Source organism: Artemia franciscana, chromosome 21, assembly GCF_032884065.1.
Source record: "Artemia franciscana chromosome 21, ASM3288406v1, whole genome shotgun sequence".
Lineage (NCBI taxonomy): Eukaryota > Metazoa > Arthropoda > Branchiopoda > Anostraca > Artemiidae > Artemia > Artemia franciscana.
This window is the reverse complement of record NC_088883.1, coordinates 20,512,179-20,536,528: the sequence shown is the minus strand read 5'-3', so window position 1 is coordinate 20,536,528 and position 24,350 is coordinate 20,512,179. Positions and strand designations below refer to the sequence as shown.

Sequence of the window (24,350 nt, the reverse complement as noted above, 5' to 3'; positions counted from 1 at the left end):
ACTTCCCAGTAACCATTACTATATGTAAACACAGGTCAAAGTTTGTAACTTGCAGCCCCTCCCATGGGGACTGCGGGGGTGTAAGTCGTCCCCAAAGACATAGTGATTAGGTTTTTCAACTATGGTGAATGAAATGGCTATCTTAGAATTTTGATCCGGTGACTTTGGGGAAAATGAGCGTGGGAGGGGGCCTTGGTGCCCTCTAATTTTTTGGTCACTTAAAAAGGGCACTAGAACTTTTAATTTCCGTTAGAATGAGCCCTTTCGTGACATTCTAGGACTACTGAGTCGATACGATCACCACTGGAAAAAAAAACAAAAAAAAACAACAAAAAAACAAATAAACACGCATCCGTGATTTGTCTTCTGGCAAAAAAAGCGAAATTCCACATTTTTGTCGATAAGGGCTTGAAACTTCTACAACAAGGTTCTATGATACGCTGAATCTGATGGTGTGATTTTCGTTAAGATCGTATGACTCTTAGGGGGTATTTCCCCCTATTTTCTAAAATGAGGCAAATTTTCTCAGGCTTGTAACTTTTGACGGGTAAGACAAATCAAAAGTTGCGAGCCTGAGAAAATTTGCCCCATTTTTGAAAATAGGGGGAAACACTCCGTAAAAGTCATACAATCTTAACGAAAATCCCACCATCAGATTCAGCGTATTAAAGAACCTTGCTGTAGAAGTTTCAAGTTCCTATCTACAAAAATGTGGAATTTTGCATTTTTTGCCAGAAGACAGATCACGGATGCGTATTTATTTGTTTGTTTTTTCCCCAGGGGTGATCGTATCGACTGAGTGGTCCTATAATCTTGCGACAGGGCTCATTCTAACGGAAAACTTATATATTTAAAATCAGCATTAAAATGCGATTCTTTTGATGTAACTATTGGCATCAAAATTCCATTTTTTCGAGTTTTGGTTACTATTGAGCCGGGTCGCTCCTTACTACAGTTCGTTACTACTAACTGTTTGAAAAAAACAAGTTTTTGTAACGGAAAGTAAGGAGCGACATTAAAACGAACAGAAATTATTCCGTATATGGAAGGGGCTTTTCCTCCTCAATGCTTCCCTCTCTACGCTAAAGTTTGACCCTTTCTCTTAACTCTACTTTTTAAAACAGTAAGAAATTTTAGCGTAAAGAGCTGGGCGTTGAGGAGGAAAAGCCCCTTTCATATACGGAGTAATTTCTGTTCGTTTTAAGTTTTAATGTCGCTCCTTACTTTCCGCTACAAAAACTTTTTTTTATTTAATTTCTGGACGTTTTTGAATTAATGCATGTTTTGATCTTGGATGTCCGCACATAAATAATTAAAACTAAATTTGCATATCAATTAGTTGCAACTAATCTGAAGATTTCGAGAAAAAAGAAAGCGAAGGAGGAGGCTTAGTTGCCCTCCAAGTTTTTGATTACTTAAAAAAGCAACTAGAGCTTTTAATTTCTACAAACGTTTTCACTGGTAAAAAATATACGTAACTTACAAATTAACTTACGTAACGAACTTCTATATTCGTAAGTTTTTATTGCCTATATGAGAGGGTTCAACCCTCGTCGATACTTCGCTCTTTACACTAAAGCTTAGATTATGTCCCAATTCCTTAAGAATGACCTCTGAATCACAAAGGCCGTAGAATAAATAGTTGAAATTGCTGAAAATACTTTAGCGTAAAGAGTGAGGTATAACGAGGAGGTAAACCCCTCATAAGTGTAATAATTTTTGTTCGTTTTAAGTTTTAATGCTGCTCCTTACTTTTAGTAGAAGAAACTTTTCATATTTATTTTTTCATTGTTTTTTCAAATAAAGCTAAAACATCCTGCGCACCCTTCATTGAAATTCTCTTCCCCCATGAGAAGTCTCTCCATGGAAATATCCTCCCACGTAACCCCCACCCCTCAGCTCCCCCCCCCCCCCTAAACCAAAAAAATCCCCCTGAAAACGTCTGTACACTTCCCAGTAACCACTACTATATGTAAACACAGCTCAAATTCTTCAACTTGCAGCCCTTCCCACGAGGACTGCGGGGAAGCAAGTCGTCCCTAAAGACATAGTTATTAGATTTTTCGACTATGGTGAATAAATTGGCTATCTCACAATTTTAATCTGGTGACTTTGGGGAAAAATGAACGTGGGAGGGGGCCTAGGTGCCCTCCAATTTTTGGTCACTTAAAAAGGGCACTAGAACTTTCAATTTCCGTTAGAATGAGCCCTGTCGCAAGATTATAGGACCACTCAGTCGATACGATCACCCCTGGGGAAAAAACAAACAAATAAATACGCATCCGTTATCTGTCTTCTGGCAAAAAATGCGAAATTCCACATTTTTGTAGATAGGAGCTTGAAACTTCTACAGCAAGGTTCTCTAACACGCTGAATCTGATGGTGGGATTTTCGTTAAGATTGTATGACTTTTACGGAGTGTTTCCCCCTATTTTCAAAAATAGGGCAAATTTTCTCAGGCTCGTAACTTTTGATGGGTATAACTGATCTTGATGAAACTTGTATATTTAAAATCAGCATTAAAATATGATTCTTTTGATGTGACTATTGGTATCAAAATTTAATTTTTTAGAATTTCGGTTACTATTGAGCCGGATTGCTCCTTAGTACAGTTCGTTACCACGAACTGTTTGAACATCCAAAGTGGATTATAATCAAGACAGAAACTAAGGATTAAAAGTTGACCTATTTTAAACTACATCTCAACGCTCGACTAAGCGGGTGATTGCTAATTGCATGAGTGTTACCTGTTTATGGATATTTGCCAAGTGAAATAACAGTTAATGTAATCAGAGGTGATTGTTGTTTCATTTCAAAGCGCTGGCTTGTTATTGTTTATCTTGACTTTGTTTGAAAGCGGGCACCTCTGGATTTTTATTTTTTAGAAGAAAGGGGTGCTTGCGATTACCGGCGATTATTAACGCCTAGAGGTTCTCCTTGCCCGGTGAAATGAATGTGTATTAGCCACACCCCGTGCCGGAGACAACTATAGACGCTGTATCTAAAGGATTAAAAGGATATTTGGACCAGCTGCATTTTGATGAAAGCGGGCCCAAAGTGATAATTTGTTTTAGTACATAAAGGGGCCCTTGCGTGTAATTTTCACTCTATGACTTTTTAACGTGATTAAAAAGGCAGAGCGGTATTAACTGGTATCAATGTGTCAGTGACGAAAGAACACTTCGACCGCCGTATGGATGAGCTGCAACAACTAATTTCGAAACTTCAGACTGAGATTAAAGTGTTAAGAGCAGAAAACAAACTTCTAAAGACTGAGCTGATTCATGTCAAGGCCACTGCTCTACGGTCAGAAATGTACGCAAGAAGAAATAACATTCTGATACACGGTGTTAAGGCTCCACAAGGAACTGAAAACCTGAAAAATACCGTAGTGACATTCCTCCAGTCTAAGCTAGGAATTACAGATGCCGACCAGCTACGTACGGGTACCATGTATCGCATTTTTTTAAAAAACGAATCCCTCTGAATCTTCAGCCGTTCCGAATCTGCGACGTAATACACAAAAACAAAAAGTTGTTGAGCCGATTTTTGTTAGCCTTTTTGAAAATGACCGCTCAGCCATTATGAAGGAGTGTGGAAAGCTGAAGAAGACGGGTTTCAGTGTTTCAACAGACTTACCAGCTGAGCTCGGTAAAAGAAGAAAAGAATTACTAGCACTCGGGTACAAGCCGAAAACTTCGAAATCAGCAGCTGAAGTATGCTGATTGTAGTATGAATTTAGTATCTGAACTAAAAGGAACTAGCTTGTGAACCTAATCGGATTACTTTTTGTACTGTATTGTGATTGCGCAATTAACTTGCGGACTTAATTGTGAGGGATTGCTCACTTCATACACAGTGAGTTATTATTAGTGTATAATTGAATATATTGGTGTTATCGCTGATTAAAAACTGTGATTAAGTTTGTGAATCTGCAGTATCTCGTCGGAATAAATGACGGGGAAAAAGCCCCTAAGGCTACCACCCGAGAAGGATACTCCCACTGAAACCCTTAGCCGGTCGCCATTCCAACCTACCTATAAAACTCTTCCTAGAACCCCCCCAACTACGCGATCCAAAACTGTTAGCCACTTGTCAGGAATTCAGGCCTTAGCCGAAACTAACTCTAATGAAAGAGGTGAGACGCCTGGCAAAAAGAGGAAAAAGGATGAAACTCGTTCACCAACGATAGTGCAACCCCTCTCTTCAAGTGTCCCAGAAACAAGTGCTAACGATCGCCCCAATTATTATACTGTCTCAATCAAGAAAACCAATGGCCAACCCTTTTCAAAAGATCGAATAATGCAAATTAGGAAAGCTGTCTTTCTGATCACCAAGGTGAATTTTGAACTTGTTTTCAAGCAGGACGAGTCTATTGATATTTACTTTACGTCTTCTCAGGCGGCAGACCATGTCCTGTCAAAATCCAAAGAAATAATTCTTGATGGCTCAAAAATTTTAGCCACAAAAAAAGATGTGGAAAAGTTACACAAGTATGTGCTGTATGGTGTTGATACCAGTGTAAAAGTGGAGGAAATACAAACTGAACTAATAGATTCTTCAGGTCTTCTCATCAATCCTTCAACTGCTATAAGGCTAAGTTTAAACAAAGAAGGTTTTCTTCACCCTAGCCGTTCAATCCTCATTTGCTGCAAAGTTGAGCTAAGCGGAGAAATATTCTTGTACGGTATGTCTCTTTTTTACAAGATTTATAAGCCTAAGCCCCTACAATGCTCCACTTGTCTAGCCCACGGCCACAGCAAAAAACACTGCAAACAGTCCCATCCGTCTTGCCTTAAGTGTGGGAAAACAGGCCACGCAATTAGTGAATGCCCTGAGTCAGACCCTTTCTGCAGAAATTGTAACCGGAAGGGACACACAGCCCTCCAAAAACAATCTTGCCCAGCTCACCAAAAGCGAGTTGTAATCCTTAGAACATCTGATAAAATGAACCTACCCTACTCAGTTGTAGCTGCAAGAATCCCTTGGCAACCCACACCCCATCGGCCCAGTAGAAGCCAAGCAACAGTTGCTGTAGCAGATGCAAAGACAGTATCATTTCCAAAAGAGGCAAATAATGTTCATACTCAAGGTTCTAGTCATTCCCCCCATCCCTTACCTAAGTTTACTTCAACATCCTGCCCTCCAAAAGATTCATCTAAAAATAGCCAAGAATGGCAAAGGCTTGCAACTTATCTCACAGTCAGTCACTTAATTGAGGTTAGTAATGAAGCTGAGGAAACCAAAAATACTCTCAAGAAGAAAGCTATCACTAAACTCCTAGGTGATGACATATTAGAAACAGCTATGGCTCAATTATCCTCCATGAAAAAGGACATAGATTCCACATCAAAGCTAGTTAAGTCTGTAGACTCAACTGCAAATCAAATCAATGCAGGCTCTGAAATTGCCACAACCCCCAAGACGGTAATCGATGCCACTGCCCTAGTCAAAGGCAAGAAATCTAAGAAAAAAACGGCAAACTTTCCATCCCAGTCCAAAATTACCACCAATGATATTTCGTCGGCTGAAGAAGATTTCCAATATTCTAATCAAGGAGATGATGAAACTCAGACCACAATGGATGTTTAAATGTGCACCGTACAAGATTTTACGTTTCTCACGAATTTATCACTGTGTAATAATGTTGTTTTTAACTATTACGATGACCAAAATAATTTGCCCACCAGCCCCTTAGCTAGCCCCGATAGCCCTTTAAATCAAATTAACTGTGAATATCTCGACACTTTTGATTTTGTAAAAAATGTGAAACCTAAGCTAATGGAAGAGACCAAACTTAATGTAATTTGCTTTAACATCAGAAGTATACGGGATAAGTGGGCTAATTTTAAAGACTTAGTTTTAATTAATGGTTACTGCCCTTTCGACGTAATTGGAATAACGGAAACATGGCTTTCAGAAATTGATGATAAGAATGAATTTTCCCTCCCTGGTTTTCAAGCTATTCATATTGAAAGAAAATTAACCAAGTCCTCTGGCGGCATTTCTCTTTACATCCGGTCAAGTCTGAAATTCACCAGGCTATTAGACTGTGAATCCTTATTCTCGCAACCTATAAATAATAGATGCATTTATTCAATAATCGTAGACATAAGTGTTGACGAGAATTCTCTTATTTTTTCATTATTTTATAAGCCCCCCTCATTTCCGACCCCTTTCTTTTGTAACCTATTTGATGATTTTTCTAGTTTTATTAATTTACCACAAAAGAAGGCAATAGTTTTTGGGGACTTCAATTGTAATTTACTAAATGTTAGCAATAATAATGATTGTGATACCTTTTTTGAAACATTCACCTCAAGTGGTCTTCTTCCCACAATCCTTTTTCCTACTAGAGTTGATCCTGTGAGGTCTACAGCTACTGTAATTGACAACATTTTTGTGTCCACTTCCCTGGGAAACCACCTGTCCTCCAAAATAATATTTTCTGACCTGTCAGATCACTTTCCAATCTATCTCTCGCTACCCTCCCTACCAACTACTCAGCCCTCTAGAACTAAAACCCCTACGTATAATAGAATATATAATACTGTGAATATGAACAGGTTCACGGATCGTTTGAAATCCTTTGACTGGTCCAAGGTTTTGGATTGTCAGGATGTTAATTCAGCCACAAATGGTTTTACACAAGGACTGAGTGATCTTATCAGTTCAACCTTTCCAGTTCGTAAATCAAACCGAAAAACTAGCCATATACGCCCCTGGATGTCAAATAGCCTGATAATCTCTTCATATCGAAAAAATGACCTATATAAGTTAGCTTGCAAAACCAGTAACGTTATTGACCTGACTAATTATAAAAAATACAAAAATTTATATACCAAACTTGTCCGGGAAGCAAAAAAAAATTATTATTATTCGAAAATCTCTCATTGCAAAGGGAACTTGCAAAAAATTTGGTCAACAATAAATGAAATTCTTTCAAAAAAAAGAAGTTCAAGATCTGTACCTCTTAACCTTAAGGACATCAGTGGCAGATTAATTGACCCAAGTTCAGTACCGGATGCTTTTAATAATTATTTCACTAATATTCCAAATGCTAACTCCTGTTCCTTCTCCCAGTCAGTTCAACCTAGCAAGAATCCTGGATCTATGTTTTTCTCTCCAACTGATCGTAAAGAGGTGCTTCAAGTTATCAATTGTCTCTCTAATAGTAGTACACCTGACTTCTTTGGCATAAGTAATAAGCTTCTTAGGACCGTATCTTCCTATGTTTGTGAACCCATTGTGCACATAGCAAACCTGTCTATGACCAATGGAGTCTTCCCAGAAATATTTAAATCAGCAATTGTTATCCCGATTCATAAAAAAGGCGATCCGTCTGAGATAAGTAATTATCGTCCAATCTCACTTCTCCCAGTTATATCTAAAGTGCTCGAGAGAATTATATTCCGACGTCTTTCTCCCTTTTTATTTGGGATTCATTCTTTAGATTCGTTGATTTCTCCTCATCAATATGGCTTCCGTTCCAAATTTTCAACTGCTCATGCACTAATAGACGCCACACAGTTTATACGTTCCCAACTTGACCTTAAAAATACTGTATTGGGCTTATTTCTGGACTTTTATAAGGCCTTTGATATGGTTGATCACAGTGTTCTATTAAGTAAACTCAACAACTTAGGGATTCTTGGAGTTCCTTTCTCATGGTTTGGCTCTTATCTCTCTGGTAGAGTACAGAGTGTGAGTCTGGGCGGGTTGACTTCACATCCCCTACCTGTCCGAAGGGGCGTCCCACAAGGCTCTGTTCTTGGTCCAATACTTTTTCTCCTTTATATTAATGATTTGGTTACGGACCTGGGTCCATCAGTGCACCCAGTACTTTTCGCTGACGATAGCAACTTTTTCATCACCGGTCCTAATTTACCATCCGTTGTCGCCTCTACTCAAACCCTTCTGAATAGAGTAGAGGAGTGGTGTCTAGTTAACTGCATGACCATTAACATCAAGAAAAGTCAGGTTGTATTATTTCGAACCCCTTACAAAAAAAATGAACCTCAGCAAGCACTTGGCCTAAAATATTCTACCAATCTCCTCCCACAGGTCGAAGTTGCCAAGTTTCTTGGTGTTCACATAGACTCCTCCCTATCATTTGCAACACACGTGTCCTACATCAGAGCCATAATTTTGCGACAGGTAAGTATGATTAATCGTGCGAATTATTTTCTTCCTCCCGATATCCTTGTCACCCTTTATTACTCTTTTATTTACCCATATATCTCATACTGTGGATCTGTTTGGGGCAACACTTTTCCTTCAGTTACCAATAAATTAAAATCTGCCCAAAACCGTGCCATCAAAGCAGTTTTTCGGCTGCCCCGACTATATCCCACCCAGGACTTGTACTCCGATTTTGGTATTATCCCTTTTGAACAAATCATCAAAAAATTAAATCTATACCTTGCATACTCCGCTTACCATAAAAATCTTCCTCCTCAATTATTATCTTATTTTAATATTAATAATTCTGAAGGCCTCTGTCTCCGTTCATCCAACCGTTCCTTCATTGTCCCCAAGTTTGTCTCTAGTTCCGCCCAGCGATCCCCCATTTATAAATCTATACTTCAATGGAATATAATACCCTCCAGTGTCGAGCTATCCACAAGTTTTCGCACGCTGTATAGCAATGTACTAAAATTTTGATATTATAACTCTCTAAATTCTTATTCAATTTGCTTTAGTTACTCATGTTTTCTCTTTTTTTTTTTTTTTTTTTTTTTTTTTTTTTTTTTTTTTTTTTTTTTTTTTTTCTCTTCTTCATTTTCAATTTTTTGTGGTTATGGTCCTCAACAAGTTCGCTTCCAGGATCTTTATTATTATTGGTGTTATATTGTAGTTTTATTTGAATAAATTGAATTGAATTGAATTGAATTGAAAAGGTTGCAGAAACGCGGCTGGTCCAACGAGGAATAAGACTGTGGTTGGATGTAAAAAATCGCGAAGTTCTGATTGGTCTAAATTTTCAGACGAGTGCTTTGATCCATTTACAATGAGAATAACGGCACAACCTGACGATCCTGATTCGGATTCTCAAAGATTTTAGAGTTCAGTTTTTTGTGGCTATAATAGCAAAAGCGGGCGAGAATGTCATTGATCAATATGTTGTTTCCGCTTGCCTAAGTGATTGATGCGTTTTCCAAAAATGTCTCATTTTCCTTTTTTTCCTATGTTTTGTAGTTATTCATGTTTGTTTGCGTTATTTTACTATTGCAGTTTGGAAGAAATTCATTCGGATATGTACTTTTCTCGCGGCTCTTCACTTCGCTTCAAGATACGACCGCACTCCTCCGAAAGATTTAGGTAAGTTTTGAGTTCCCACTCTTTGTCCCCGGGGTGCAATGACACCCCATTCGGGGGGCTCAGAATAGGTTAGAACAGTTGGAAAAATCGTTTTTGAATTAGGAAGAAATTTTTGATCTAGTAATAAGTAATGAAACAGATTATTCTTTGTTTAGTAGTAGTAAGTTTCCTTGAACTAAACATACTCACATAATAAATATGGCCCAAGGATGCTCCGAATCGCAGCTCAGTGCAATTCAACTGAACTGTCAAGGATTATGTTCATCACTGACAGATGTAATGACAATTTAGTTCAAGTTTCCTTGAACTAAACATACTCAAATAATAAATATGGCCCAAGTATGCTCCAAATGTCAGCTCAGTGTAATTCAACTGAACTGTCAAGGATTATGTTCATCACTGACAGATGTAATGACTATGTGTCGGCAAGTACAGCCTGATGTTCTTGGACTTTGCGAAACATTCCTGACGAGACAGAATGATAGCCTGTTAGATATCCCCGGGTACACATCGAATTTTATACATAGAAAAGATATGAGACGAAGAGGATTGGCAATCTACACAAAGAGTGAATACTCAGTTTATATAAATAACCAACTGACTCGGAACGTGGAGGGTGTATTTGAATCACTTTTCCTTGAAATGTCGCTTCCTTCACAAAGAAAAGTAATCATTGGAGAAATTTACCCATCCCCATCAGGCTCTGTTTTTTTTTTATGGATATATTATCGGACACACTTCAGCTGCTGGAGAAACAGAATCATGATGTGGTTTTTATGGACGATTTCAATACCAACCTGTCCCATCCCCTTACAAGTAGCGCCAAAGACCTCCGCACGCTCACGTCTGGATCTACCCTCTATCCGTCAATCACTATCCCGACAAGAGTTACGCAAAAGACTCATTCTCTAATAGACAATATTTTCTCGACTTTATCTCCACTCTCAGCTTCAGTCATCGTCAGTGATGTGTCGGATCATTTCCCCTACTCACAATCTTCGAGACATCAAAAGTAAAATTACATGGGATAGTGTTCTGGAAAAAGAAGATCTGAACGAAGGTTTCGAAGCATTTCATAATATGTTTACGACTTTATACAAAGCACATTGTTTTAAAGAAAAAGCAACTAAACCTAGGAGAAGAAATACACCAATTTATCCGTGGGTTACATAGAGTTTACTCAGATGTATTAATAAGAAGAACAAGCTTTGGGCTGAATACCGTAACCAACCAAGTATAGCTAGCCTAGAAATCTATGAATCTTATAAGAAATGCCTCCAATCAATTCTCATGGCTTTTGCTTTTCTTGGCTTTTGTCAAAACTAGCTGAAAGTGGTAAGGATGGAATGAAAGTTTGGAAAACATTTAATTCACTGTTACGACCCAACGACCAAAAACCTGAACGACCCTCCAAAATTACTGTTGATGGGAAAACCTTTACTGAGCAAATCGAAGTTGCGAAAGCACTTTGCACTTTCTTCGCCAGCATTGGAGAGAAAACGGCGAACACAGTAACTTCCCAAGCAAAATCCTACAAGGATTTTCTAGGTCCAGCGTTTGTTAAGTCAATGGCAGTCATTCCCGTAACTTCCCTCGACATCTCAATGATTGTCAAAAACTTGAGAGGTACATCTGCGTCCTGATTCGACCGCATTCACACGAAAGTGTTGAAAGTAGTGTTACCGTCTGTATTACAACCGTTAACACATTTGATAAACATCTTATTGCGGAAGGGGGTATTTTCATCACTCCTCAAGAAAGCACGAATAGTACCTTTCCATAAAGGTGGCCCTCAACATGACCCATCTAACTTTCGTCCCATCTCAATTCTCTCGGTATTTTCCAAAGTCATCGAAAAACCTATGAAGAATCAACTTTACTCTTTTCTCGAAGCGAAGGGATTCCTCAACCAACGACAATTTGGATTCAGACAAGGACATTCAACTGAAGGTGCGCTGACGTCACTGAGCTTATTTATCAACAAAGCTCTTGATCTGGGGCTTTTGCCAGCTGCTATTTTACTTGATATCAAAAAAGCATTCGACAGTATGGATCATGGAATTCTACTAGGTAAACTAGAACAAATCGGCGTTAGGGGAGAGGCACCGAAATGGTTCCAGTCCTACCTTGGCAATCGGCGCATGTACATAGGAGAAGATCTGTTGAACGATATGGTGGTAAATTTCGGTGTGCCACAGGGATCGATCCTAGGTCCACTGTTATTTCTGATTCATGTGAATGACCTAAGTCGTGTTCTGAACCCAAATTTTAGGACCTCGCGGTGCTGCAAACTCTGCTGCGGTGAAGACACTTTAAATAATGACAACGACTCTAGTGAGCTGCTGGCATTCGCCGACGATACTACAATGGCCTCCTGTGACTCTGGCATGACGTCATTCCAGAGAAAACTAGAGATTGTCGTAGAAGAAACTTACGTCTGGATGGATGCAAATCGATTTGTAATAAATGTCGACAAATCGTATGGGCTATTCTTTTCAAGGATTGGAACTATTCATTCAGATATAACTGGAATTACAACTTCTAGAGGAACGATCAGGCGGCCAGAAACGGGTTTTGCGAGGTATCTAGGAGTACTCCTGGACGAAAACCTCTCCTTTCTAGACCACATCCAGGCTGTGGAGCTGAAACTCTCTCGCAATCTTGGCATCATCAGGAAACTGAAGCACGTATTTCCTCAAAAAACCCATCGTCTATTTTACAACGGACTCGGAAACCTCACCTTCAGTATTGTGCCAAAATTTGGCAGTCAACCTTCAAATCGCACCTGAAGAGACTTGATTCAATCCAGAAGCGTGCATTGAAAATTATTGAAAATGTAGATGACTATCTGTCCCTTGGTTCCCTTTACCGTCTGTCGTGCTCATTTTTTGTTTTTAAATTTTTATCCGGTTTACTTCCATCTCCCTTTCACAATTTGTTTCGGTTGATATCTGAACAACATAATCGAAACACGCGCTCTGCCTTTGACCTTCAAGTGAGACGAACTCCAACAGTACGTTCAGATTTTTCCCCGGATGTAGCATATGCTAAAGTGTGGAAACTGCTTCCAGAAGTGCTGAGATGTAGGAGCTCCCTCGGGTCTTTCAAAAATATTTTTAATAAATATTTAGTTAAAGGTCAATAAGTAAAAGTTAAAAAAAAGAAAGATAAATTAAATTAGATGAAGTTTAGATTTTTTAGTATATTCTGGTGAGGTGGTTGTACGTCCGAGTTAGGGAGGGAGGAACCCTATGGTTAAGATTAAAAAAATTATAGATTGAGGAGGCGTGTGGTTGTGTCGAAGAGTGAAGTGGGAGCCGTACTGCGTGTTAGTGAAGAATCTTTTATGTATATGGGTCTCAACGTGGTTTTGTCACAGAGCAGTGCACTTTAAGTTTTGTTATTTCCTTTTTTTAATTAAACCCGATTGAACCTAACCTAACCTAATACTCTTAGCCTTACAGGTAGTTGCAATAGAAGTAGTAGTAGTATTAGTAAGAAATGTAGCAAGAACTGTAGTATTTGCATTAGTAAGCACATAATAGCTTTTGGTGAGATGATCTTCCTCTTTAAGGATTCTCTGAAAATTCTAACTTAATCCCCAAATCAGTTCTTGAGATACGTTATTTTGACAATGTGTATGCACATAGCGTCTTTTGATTTAATGCAAATTTCCCCTCGGTACTCTAAATGGGGCAGTGTGATAGCAGTTGTGGTGGTAGTATAGATAGCATGCAAATACCACCTTTTCGACCATCTCCCCTGTCATTTCATGAATTAACATACTCAGTTTATATTAGTAGTTCCTGTATTGCACCCTTTTCACAACCTGTATAGACAGAGAGTGTTATATGATTCATATAACGTTTTATATAATGTTTTATATGAAAGACATTGTTATATGATTTTTGGTTGGTAACAAAATGGCTATATCGCAATTACAATTGCATGGAAAAGAGGATGTCGGGGAGGGGGCTAGTTGCTCTCCGTTATGTTTTATTCTTAAAAGGGAACTAGAACTATACTTTTCCAGTCAAATGAGCCTATTCCAAAGTTAATATAATCGGCCTTTCCATTAAAACCTTATACATCCCTTGGGCATAATTTACTATCCTTATCCCCAGTCTTGGGTGAATTCTATCAACCCCTAAGTCTCATTATTTGACCTTTGAACTAATTTTGAACAAATGGCAATTTTGAACAATTTCAAAATAATGTTGAATAATTTTGAACAATTTTGAACAAATTTTCTATTGAATGCATTTGTGGAAAATATGACGTGAGGCGGGGGTCTGGCTGTCCCTGATTACTTCGACTCAAGAAGGACATTAGAACATCCGATTTTCAATTAGCCCCCTGAGTTCGTACGACCGCCCTTTCCACAAAAACATATGCCCTCGGGGCATAACTTACAACCTTTGCGCTGAGTACTGTGGGTGGTGGGGACATCCTCAAAGTCATGGTTTTCATACCCTTCAGCTACGCTAAACAAAATAGCAGTATCAAAATCTTGATTGTATTTGTTTTGGGAATGGATAGACGTGGGGATGAGGCTTGTTATCCTTCAATTACTTTTGACTATTAAAAAGGGCACTAGTCCTTATAATTTCCAGTCAGTCGTAGGAGCTTCTTTCGAAGTTTCTACGACACCAAACGGCTATTTCAAAATTTCTATATGATACATTTGGGAGCAATACGAAGTTTGCGAGGGGGGGGGGGTATCCACACTCCAATCACCTTCAATCCAAAAAAGAACCTTCAAATACACATAAAGTATTTTGATTTGGTTAAGCACTCCCGTCAAAATTCTGTAAAAGGTTCAAGCCCTTCGTCTTCTTAGAAAATGAATTACAAACATGTGTTGGCTACCTTTCTCAATAACACATACTATGTGCAAACGATTAACGAATTGCTTAGCTTACAGCCCTTGTCCGGAGGACTCCGGGCTTAGAATTTTGGACTAGATATGTTTTGGGGATTGATAGGCTCGGATGGGGCTGACTGCCTTCCATTCATTTCTGACTCTTACAAAGAGTACCAAAACTTCTTACTTCCAATCGATTGAGATCCACCAAATCCAAAGCCTATACGACCACCCGATTCATAAAAACCTTCTATGCCAGGGACATACTTTACAAACCTTACTCACGGGCTCTGGGGATTGTATTCACCCAAAGGATATTATTATATGAATTTTGGAATATTGGTAACAAAATGGCTATTTCAAAATTCAATTGAATGCCTTTCGGGAAAAAAGGATGTTAGGGAGGAGGGTGGGCATGCAAGAGGGGCACTACAACTTCTGATTACCAATCCAATGGGCCCCTTCGAAGCTTATACGATTTTGGTGTTTCTGTTGAACGTTCTTTGTGCTTTTTTCTAGACCTAGTAGTAGTGGTAGAAATAATCAAGTTCCGTTTCTGTCCTGGTTCTTATTTTTCAGTGTCATCACATGTCTTTCTGTTTGGTACACAGTCTCGTGTAAGTAACCATCCATCCAGATTCAAACCCCCGGATTCTCTGGTAAGTCATTATATTTAGTAATTTAAATGAGTTGGGAAATACCGCTAAAAAACTACTCCGTCTCCAAAAAAGTCTCCTGGATCTTGCAAAGCATTTTTCAAAGCTGGGAATCCATAGTAAAGATGATCGTGATTTTTTTATTGATAACCTCCCTGAAAATGATTATTTGTTACCGGAAAAAGTCCCTAAATACCGACCTACGCCTGGAAGTTTAAGAATCGCTTCCCTTAACTGTAGGGGATTGTTAAAATGCCTTGACCAATTGTCGTTGTTCCTTGCTAATCACGGAGTCGATATTTTTGGGGCTTGTGAGACATTCCTTTCTGAGTCGTCTGCCCCCCTAGCTCGTATAGATGGGTATAAACATTTATTTAAGAACAGAGAAACACGGAAACACGGTGGTATTAGTATGTTTGTTAAACATGAACTGGCAACTAAAATTATTACGGATTTTGATAACCTTTATGAAGAAATGCTTTTTGAATTTATCCTTGTGGAAATTGAAACTAAGAGTGAAACTCTGCTTTGCTGTGTGTTATATAGACCGCCTTGTGGGTCACCAGCCAAATTTTTGGAATCTCTCGATAAACTGTTATCTTCCATGCTAAGTCGGTATAAAAAACTACTATTTATGGGGGATTTTAACATCGACCTCCTTGCTCCGTCTAAACTCAAACAAGCTCAAAATAATTCTAGCTTAGCAAATGAATTTATTTCTTCATTCCTTAGTACTGGAATGCTTCCTGCATGCCGTATCCCTACTCGCGTCACAGACACTACCGCGTCTTTAATTGATAAATCTGATCTGATCACCAACTGATCACCAACCTGGATCTGAAAACATGTGATGTGATTATTTATGATGATTCTGATCATTTTTTAATCCTTTCAGAAGTTACACTTGATAAGCCAAAAGTAGAACATCCTGAACGGAAAACTCGAAAGCTTGATGCAGAATCGATTGAATCTCTTAGAAAACAATTAAATAATATTAACCGTAGTCCGTGTTTGGATAATCAGGATGTTGATCAAGCAAGTAATTATTTTATACAAGAATTTGAAAAGGCTTTTGATCGTGCGTGTCCTGCGAAAACAAGTAAATCAAGACGCCAAGAGCCAAGAAAACCTTGGATCTCTAAAGGGATTGTCCGATCAATTAAAATAAAAAATCAACTTTATAAAATCCGAATAGAGAACCCAAGTGAAGATAACAAGGAAAAATTCAGATTATATAAAAACAATTTAACTAAAGTGATCCGTGCAGCAAAAGCGTCACATTATACGAAACTTTTTGCAGAAGCTTCGGGTTCCCCCAAAAAATCTTGGGAGATTATCCATGGAATTATTGGAAAGAAAAAAATGTCTAAATTTCCTGAATCTATAAATCATGGTCCTGAACTGGTGTCTGATAGACCTGGTATAGCAAACGTGTTTAATAAGCATTTTGCCAATGTTGGTGTACGTACGGTAAAGGAGTCTGCAGCTGCTAATAATTCTGAACAAAGAAATAAGTTTGAAGATTACCTACCTCCATCTTCTTTGTCTTCGCTATTTTTAACGCCGACTTCAAAAGAAGAGCTGATAAACATAGTTAATCTTCTAAAACCTGGTGGAGCTGAAGGGATAGACGGTTCATCTACCCGACTGTTAAAACTAATTATTGCTAAAGTAGCTGACCTCCTTGTGCATATTGTGAATATTTGTTTCAGGAGCGGGAAGTTCCCATCATGTTTGAAATCTGCACGTGTTATTGTTCTGCACAATGGAGGAGACCCTAAAGACCCATCTAATTATAGACCTATTTCAATCCTTTCCGCGTTTGAGAAAGTTATTGAACGGTGCATTTACAAGAGAGTAAATAATTTCCTAGAAAAACACAAATACTTTAGTAAGTCACAGTTCGGTTTTCGGAAAAGCCATTCAACGGAACAAGCTATCCTAGCGGTCACGCAATATATTCATGATGCTCTTGATCGAGGTGAAATTCCAGCATCTATATTTATTGACATAAAAAAGGCATTCGATACAATCTGTCATAAGATTTTACGGAGAAAGCTTGAGAATTGCGGTATTCGAGGACCTGCTAATAACCTGATCATGTCATTTCTATCTGAGAGAAGCCAGTATGTTGATGCTGATACTACGAGATCTGAACTGATCTCTTTGGATGGACAAGTCTGAGTTCCCCAAGGGTCAATCCTTGGCCCCCTTTTAGTTTTGATTTATATTAACGATATTGATAATTCTATGAAAGATCTCGGCCTCACGGTTCTATTCGCGGATGACACAGCCCTCAATATTAGTGGTCCTACTGAACTTGTACTACGTTTAAAAATGAAAAAAAGTTTTTACATATCTGCTTGAATGGTTCGCAGCGAATAATTTATGTATTAATACAACTAAAACCAAATTCCTGATTTTCTCTCGGATTTCAAAAGCATTGCCAACTTTTAATTCCCTAACAATTGAAAAATGTGATACTACGATCAGCAGAGTCCACCATCTTCGGTATCTAGGAGTGATAGTTGATTCGAATTTAAGTTGGAAGGAGCACATAAATTGCCTGAGGGTAAAGGTTGCAAGGAACGTCGGTATGATCAGGCTTCTTAAACCTTTTCTCCCTTATGATGCCCTGCGGTGTATTTATTTTTCGCTAATTCATTCTTACTTAAATTATTGTCCTCTTGTATATTTGAATACTTTTCGATCGAATATATTACCATTGATAAGGCAGCAGAATAAAGCTCTCCGAATTCTTAAGCTTTTTGTACCATCTCCTGATTCTTGCCCTAATAAGTCGTCAACTAAAAGTCTTCCTCTTTTTTTGAATATTTTGCCCCTGGAATCTTTTATTATTTTTCATTCTATTTTATTTAAGAAAAAACATCATTCAAATTCCCTACCTGAATATTTTTATGAACCTGATCTATTTTCTGGAACTAATTCCGATCACGACCATAACACGCGTAATCCTTGTAAAGCCCGGCAACCCTTGATAATTTCAGAAAGATCAAGATTTTCATTGAGAAACACAATATTGAGGGTATGGCAAAGTTATCATAATGTAATCAAACTTGAACTTTCTATTAATACGCTGAAAAACAAAATAAAATCAATGCTCATAGAAAATGTTTAAAGTAAAATGAAAAAAAAAAAAAAAAAAAAAAAAAAAAAAAAAGTAAATAAATAATAAATGTGTGGTTTATAGCGGTAAATCCCAACTCAGTCTGGTGGTTTGAATCTGGAACCTGGATGGATTATGATTAATTTATGATATTATTTTATGTTGATGTAGTTATAGCATACAGTTTATTTAATTGTCTGCCATTTGGCCTCGAGCCCTCTCTCTGCCAAATTGGCTTTTTATATTGAAATTATGTAGTAATAAACAGAACTTGAACTTGAACTTGAACCCTTTGCATATAAACCTTAGACTATATGCCTTCAGGGTATAGCTTAGAACCCTCGCCCTGTAGACTGAGGGAGAAGGTTGTCATCCTCAAAGACATAATAATTTCCAAACCATTCAACTACGTTGAATAGAATGCCTATTTAAAAATTTTGACTGGATATGTTTGGGGAAATGGTGGGCGTGTCATCTTTGACTATTAAAATGGCCACTGGCCCTTTCAATTCCCAATCCAATGAACCCTTTTGAAGTGTTTATGACAAATTTTTTTATACAAAGCAATACAAAGCCTGCCCTAAAACGGACAAAGCTCTTCAATATGCTTCTTTATTGGTATGACACCACTCAAAACTCCCGCCTGGACTGCAGCATCATATGCTACGGCTTCGTAGCAAGCCGACTGGGCTAAATTAATGCCTCGACTGGGTTCTTTGCCATTCAAAAACTCTTTAATGAGTTGCTGTATCTAGGGAATTCTAGTGGACCCGCCAACCAGGACAATTTCATCAATGTCTATCTTTTTCATTTGGGCATCTTCCAATACCTTTTCAACTGGTTTCAAAGTGGATTTAAACAAGTCCATATTCAACTCTTCAAATTTGGCTCGGGTCAACGTTTCAGCAAAATCGTCACCTTCGAAGAATGAGTCAATTTCAGTTTGAACTTGATGAGAAGAAGACAAGGCGCGCTTAGCCTTTTCAACCTCACGTCGTAGTTTTTGAACAGCGCGGTTATCTTTGCGGACGTCCTTTCCTTTTTATTGAATCCCATGTCTTGGAAAAAAATTTCCCTGTTATTTCCCAAGTTTTGTTTGTTTGATATGGAAAGGCAGTGTGATCTTAATCGCTATTTAAGCAAGATAATTAAGTACAATCAAAATTATAAAGATTAAAAGGAAACAGCTTTGCCATCTAAAGTTGCTGTTTATAAAGAGATTATTACAATTAAAAGAAATTATATCAGAAAGCAAAGCAAGTTAGTTATTTTTAAAATAAAAAATTCCCCTTTTGCTATTTCAATAACATGTGGTTTTCATCAGTGTTGTCAGATTCAAGCTCCAAAAATAAATTACTGACTTCAGCAGGCTAAAATTAAAAAGTAAGAATAAATAGGAAAATAAGTCTTATTCTTCATTTTTTAAAGCAATCTACTTTGCTTATTGTGATATTTTATTTTTGTTCATTCCTCATAATAAAATATTTGTAATTGGCAGAATATTTTCGCGTGAAAACAGTATCATATTTTTTTTTACAAACTCCACGGTAATGCTGGTTTTACGAGATTAAAAATCGTCATGAAGTAAAAGGGAACCGAATTGAACTCCAAAAGACTTGGTATTCCGGGGAGAAGTTTCTTTTTCAAGACTAATCTACAGACAGTTACACATCTTATTACATATAGCCTCTGGAAAATCCTTCTTTCACCAAACAAACAAATTAAGGTGCAAACATCGCATATTGAAAAGCATAAACTTTAAAGGAGAATGCAAATATGAAAACTAAAAAGAAAAGCTAAAAAAAAAAACTATCGGTGAAAAACATAACTCAATTGAAGGTATAGAAGATAAGCTTTTTGGGGGTTTTCGCCATTTGACATGGATAAAAAACTACAAACCAAGAGCCTCTTAACTATATTTTACATAGTAAATACATAAATGGTGCACAAAAGAAGACTGCGATTACTGAATTTAAATCTATTTATGGAATGAAGCTACCCGTTGGTGCTAAAGACTATTTTTTTCTTAACACAACAGAGTCATCTTTGTCTGTTAATTGTACTTCTTCTCAACAGTTCTTTAAAGGAGAAGCGAAACATTTTTTGGCTTAACGTGAGCCAAAAAAAAAAACCTATACTCTTTAACATTGTGCTATATTTCCATAGCTGGACAAAATCCTGAATACCAGAGCCATATTTTTGACATTTCTAGGTGTCGAAGCAAATGCATACAGAGCAAAAATTCTACTTTTTGTTGTAAATGACCCCAATTTCACAGAATTAAAAACTAGTGTATGAAATTGTCTTTAAAAATTACCTTTAAGAAAATGCGTAGCAACAAAAGTACTAATGACAAAAGTTTATTCCAAAAAACAACTGTCGAGAATTTCCAGAAAAGAACGCAGATGTAATGTTCATGAATTCAGGGCACGGAAAAATTGAAACAATTTTACCCTCGTTTGAAAGCTAATAATAACATCTAAGGGCTTAGTATAAACTTGTTTGGACAACGTCATCGCAAGGCGGTATATGGCAACAAAAGTACTGTGTTACACTTCAAGAGTGGATACGCTTAGAAGCATTCAACAGTGTATCACTAACTTTTTTGATGATCAAGAACCATTAACCGGACTTTTAATTTACCCATAATGAATACTCCCCCTCCCAGTTTCTTTACTAAGAAAAAGCGAAAAATGAGTTTAAAAAACTTACTTGTATAATTTGGGAGCAATATCTGAGAAGAAAGTATGCTTAGCAAGATTCCGAGACAGCGACAAGCTGTCTGTCTCAAGGCTGAAAAATTGGTGTTCAGCTCCGGTTTGGAATTTTTGAGTAGATGGGGGTAAAACTTGATCTCCTCGTCAAGATTACTATTAGTTATGTCGAACACCGTACAGTAACCTGCTAAAGAAAACAAGCCAAGCTAAGAAAACCCTTCATAGTGAGCTGGATATCCAAACCCGGATGGTTTCATATGCCGAGGATGAGGACAATATTATTGTCATGTGCAAGTTGCTAGTCACGGCAGCAAAGCAAAATGTTCTTATCCCGAAGTTTGTTATTTTCAGTCCGTGTGAAGTACCTGCTATAGGCGAGTTTGTTCATGCCAAATTAGTTTCGAAAGCAAATGAAATTTCGAAAAAATTCGATGGATTTATTTTGAATGCTAGCCACTTCCCTGCAGCCAAGTCAAGTCATTGGCTCTGAAATACCAATAAAGACCATACGAAAGCGGAACTTTGTGTGATTTGTTAAAAAGCAGAAAGAAAATGTGATCTTTTTAAATTTTTCCCAAGACCGAACTGCCTTTCTATGACAAAACAAACAAGAGTTCCCATAAGGAGAGGACCTTTTACTATACATACAAAAGCAACTGGATATTTTCATCAAGGATGTATGTGGTCGAAATATCCAGTAGCTTTTGTATGTGTTTTTCACTGTTTAATAAAAGGTCCTCTCCCTCTGGAAACTCTTATTTGTTTCGGCACCGATCTATTAAAACTATATTAACTAGCTACATGTAGATATCATAAAGCCGAAATACTATCTTCCTAATTATTAAATGACGATAGAACAAGAAAATTTGTAAGACCGATTGAATTTTTTTTTGTATTGAAATTCTTAAGATTCCTATAACAGCAAAAATATTGTTTCAATCATTGCGAGAAAGTGTAGTGGATTAGAGATTGAAAACTGACTAACTCATAAAGACTTACAACATTTCCATCAAAGATGAAAGATCTTGCACATAAGCTTGACATTAAGAATGGTCAGTCTAGTGGTATAAATGGTTGAGATGAAGCTTGTGAAACTACTTTTCTTTGTGACTCTCTTTGGCTATGCTCTTGCAAAACCTGACAAGGAAGATAAAGAACTTGGAACAGTTATTGGAATTGATCTTGGAACAACTTACTCTTGCGTTGGTGTGTTCAGGAATGGTCGTGTTGAAATAATTCCAAATGACCAAGGTAATCGAATCACTCCGTCTTATGTTGCCTTCACAGCAGATGGTGATCGGTTAATCGGTGATGCTGCTAAGAATCAGTTGACAACAAATCACGAGAACACTGTTTTTGATGCCAAACGTCTTATTGGCCGTAAATGGAGCGAAAAAACTGTCCAAAGTGATGTTAAACTTTTTCCATTCAAAGTAATTGAGAAGAGCAGCAAACCCCATATTCAAGTGGATATGAAGCAAGGCACCAAAGTTTTTACTCCTGAAGAAATATCCGCCATGGTTCTTGGTAAAATGAAAGAAATTGCAGAGGCATATTTGGAGAAAAAAGTGACACATGCTGTGGTAACTGTACCCGCCTATTTTAATGATGCTCAGAGACAAGCTACTAAAGATGCAGGTGTTATTGCTGGCCTGACAGTCATGCGTATAATCAATGAACCAACTGCCGCTGCCATTGCTTACGGCCTTGATAAAAAAGAAGGAGAAAAGAACATTCTTGTGTTTGATCTGGGTGGTGGCACATTTGACGTCTCATTGCTAACAATCGATAATGGTGTATTCGAGGTTGTTTCAACGAATGGGGACACTCATTTGGGTGGTGAAGATTTTGATCATAGAATTATGGAATATTTTATTAAATTGTATAAGAAGAAAAAAGGAAAGGACGTCCGCAAAGATGGCCGCGCTGTTCAAAAACTACGACGTGAGGTTGAAAAGGCTAAGCGCGCCTTGTCTTCTTCTCATCAAGTTCAAATTGAAATTGACTCATTCTTCGAAGGTGACGATTTTGCTGAAACTTTGACAAGAGCCAAATTTGAAGAGCTTAATATGGACTTGTTTAAAGCCACTATCAAACCAGTTGAAAAGGTATTGGAAGATGCCGAAATGAAAAAGACAGAAATTGATGAAATTGTCCTGGTTGGCGGGTCCACTAGGATTCCAAAGATCCAACAACTGATCAAAGATTTTTTCAATGGTAAAGAACCCAGTCGAGGCATTAATCCCGACGAAGCCGTAGCATATGGTGCTGCAGTTCAGGCTGGAGTTCTGAGTGGTGAACAGGAGACTGGGGATATCGTCCTTCTTGACGTGAATTCTCTGACCATGGGTATTGAAACCCTAGGTGGTATGATGGCCAAATTGATTCCTAGGAACACGGTCATTCCAACAAAGAAGTCACAGATTTTCTCAACAGCTGCCGATAACCAGAACACTGTCACCATCCGGGTATTTGAGGGAGAACGTCCAATGACAAAGGACAATCATCTCTTGGGAAAATTTGATTTGACAGGCATCCCTCCAGCGCCACGTGGCGTCCCTGAAATTGAAGTGACTTTTGAAATGGATGCTAATGGAATTTTACAAGTTTCGGCTGAGGACAAGGGAGCTGGGAATAAAGAAAAAATCACGATCAGTAATGATAAGAACCGTCTCACCCCTGAAGACATTGAGCGTATGATCAAGGACGCTGAACATTTTGCCGATGAAGACAAATTGTTCAAAGAAAAAGTTGAATCTCGCAATGAACTTGAATCGTATCTTTACTCGTTGAAGAATCAGATTAGTGACAAGGATAAACTTGGGGCAAAATTGTCAGATGATGATAAATCTAAAATTGAAGAGGTGGTTAAAGAGAAGATAAAATGGCTAGATGATAATCAAGATAACGAGGCATCGGAATTCAAACGAGTGAAGAAAGAAGCTGAAGATTTAGTGCAACCGATTATCGTTAAACTCTACCAACAAAGTGGCAGTGCTGGCGCTGACATGCCTGAGGAGAAAGGTGACCATGACGAACTTTGATTTGAATCAGTGTGCTTTAGAAGGCTTAGAAGGTTATGTGTCATAATTTATTTATTTCTATTGATTCATTCCAGAATACGTGAATGACAGTTTATAGTGAAGGTGAAAAAAAAACTTTCAGTGAAACAAATAATATCTAGGATTGTTTATTTTGCGATGTTTTGGAGCTAAGTTAAATTATTCTTATACTACATTATTGTATAAATAATCTCCACATTAAAAATATTTTTCTCCGTGGTCAAGACAAAACGGATTAGAGATTCAACAAAGGATCATTTTCAAAACAAAAATATTTGTATCATGTATAAGAACTATGTGTCTGATATACAGAATTATCGTGAATGTTCGATATATAACGTTATTAATAGTTGAAATATCATCACGATATTTCGGCATTCTCGACGAAAAACATTGGCTAGACAACGGCTACTACATGGCCTTGTAACATATTTTATGAGTTTTTTTTATTGAATTTAGTAGCAATGTAAAGCATTTTCTGTTTTAGGGCTTTTATCAACTTACCAGATAAGTATAATTAACTTTATTTGCAAGCAAAAAAACTTGTAATATCTTTTGTTGCTACAAATATGAGGCTTAATCAGCCTTTAAATTCGTTTTCTA

The 24,350-nt window shown here is 37.7% G+C and overlaps 1 protein-coding gene across 1 annotated transcript; it reads left to right on the top strand.

The window, feature by feature from the left end:
- The first annotated feature begins 21,755 nt into the window (after positions 1-21,755).
- LOC136041058 (endoplasmic reticulum chaperone BiP-like) lies at positions 21,756-23,966 on the top strand. The gene has a single exon (XM_065725602.1). It carries the CDS (start codon positions 21,756-21,758, stop codon positions 23,727-23,729), a length of 1,974 nt encoding a protein of 657 aa, XP_065581674.1. The 3' UTR covers positions 23,730-23,966.
- Positions 23,967-24,350: the final 384 nt, after the last annotated feature.

Coding starts and splice junctions, on each gene's coding strand:
- LOC136041058 (XM_065725602.1), top strand. CDS start 21,756: ATGGTTGAGATGAAGCTTGTGAAACTACTTTTCTTTGTGACTCTCTTT.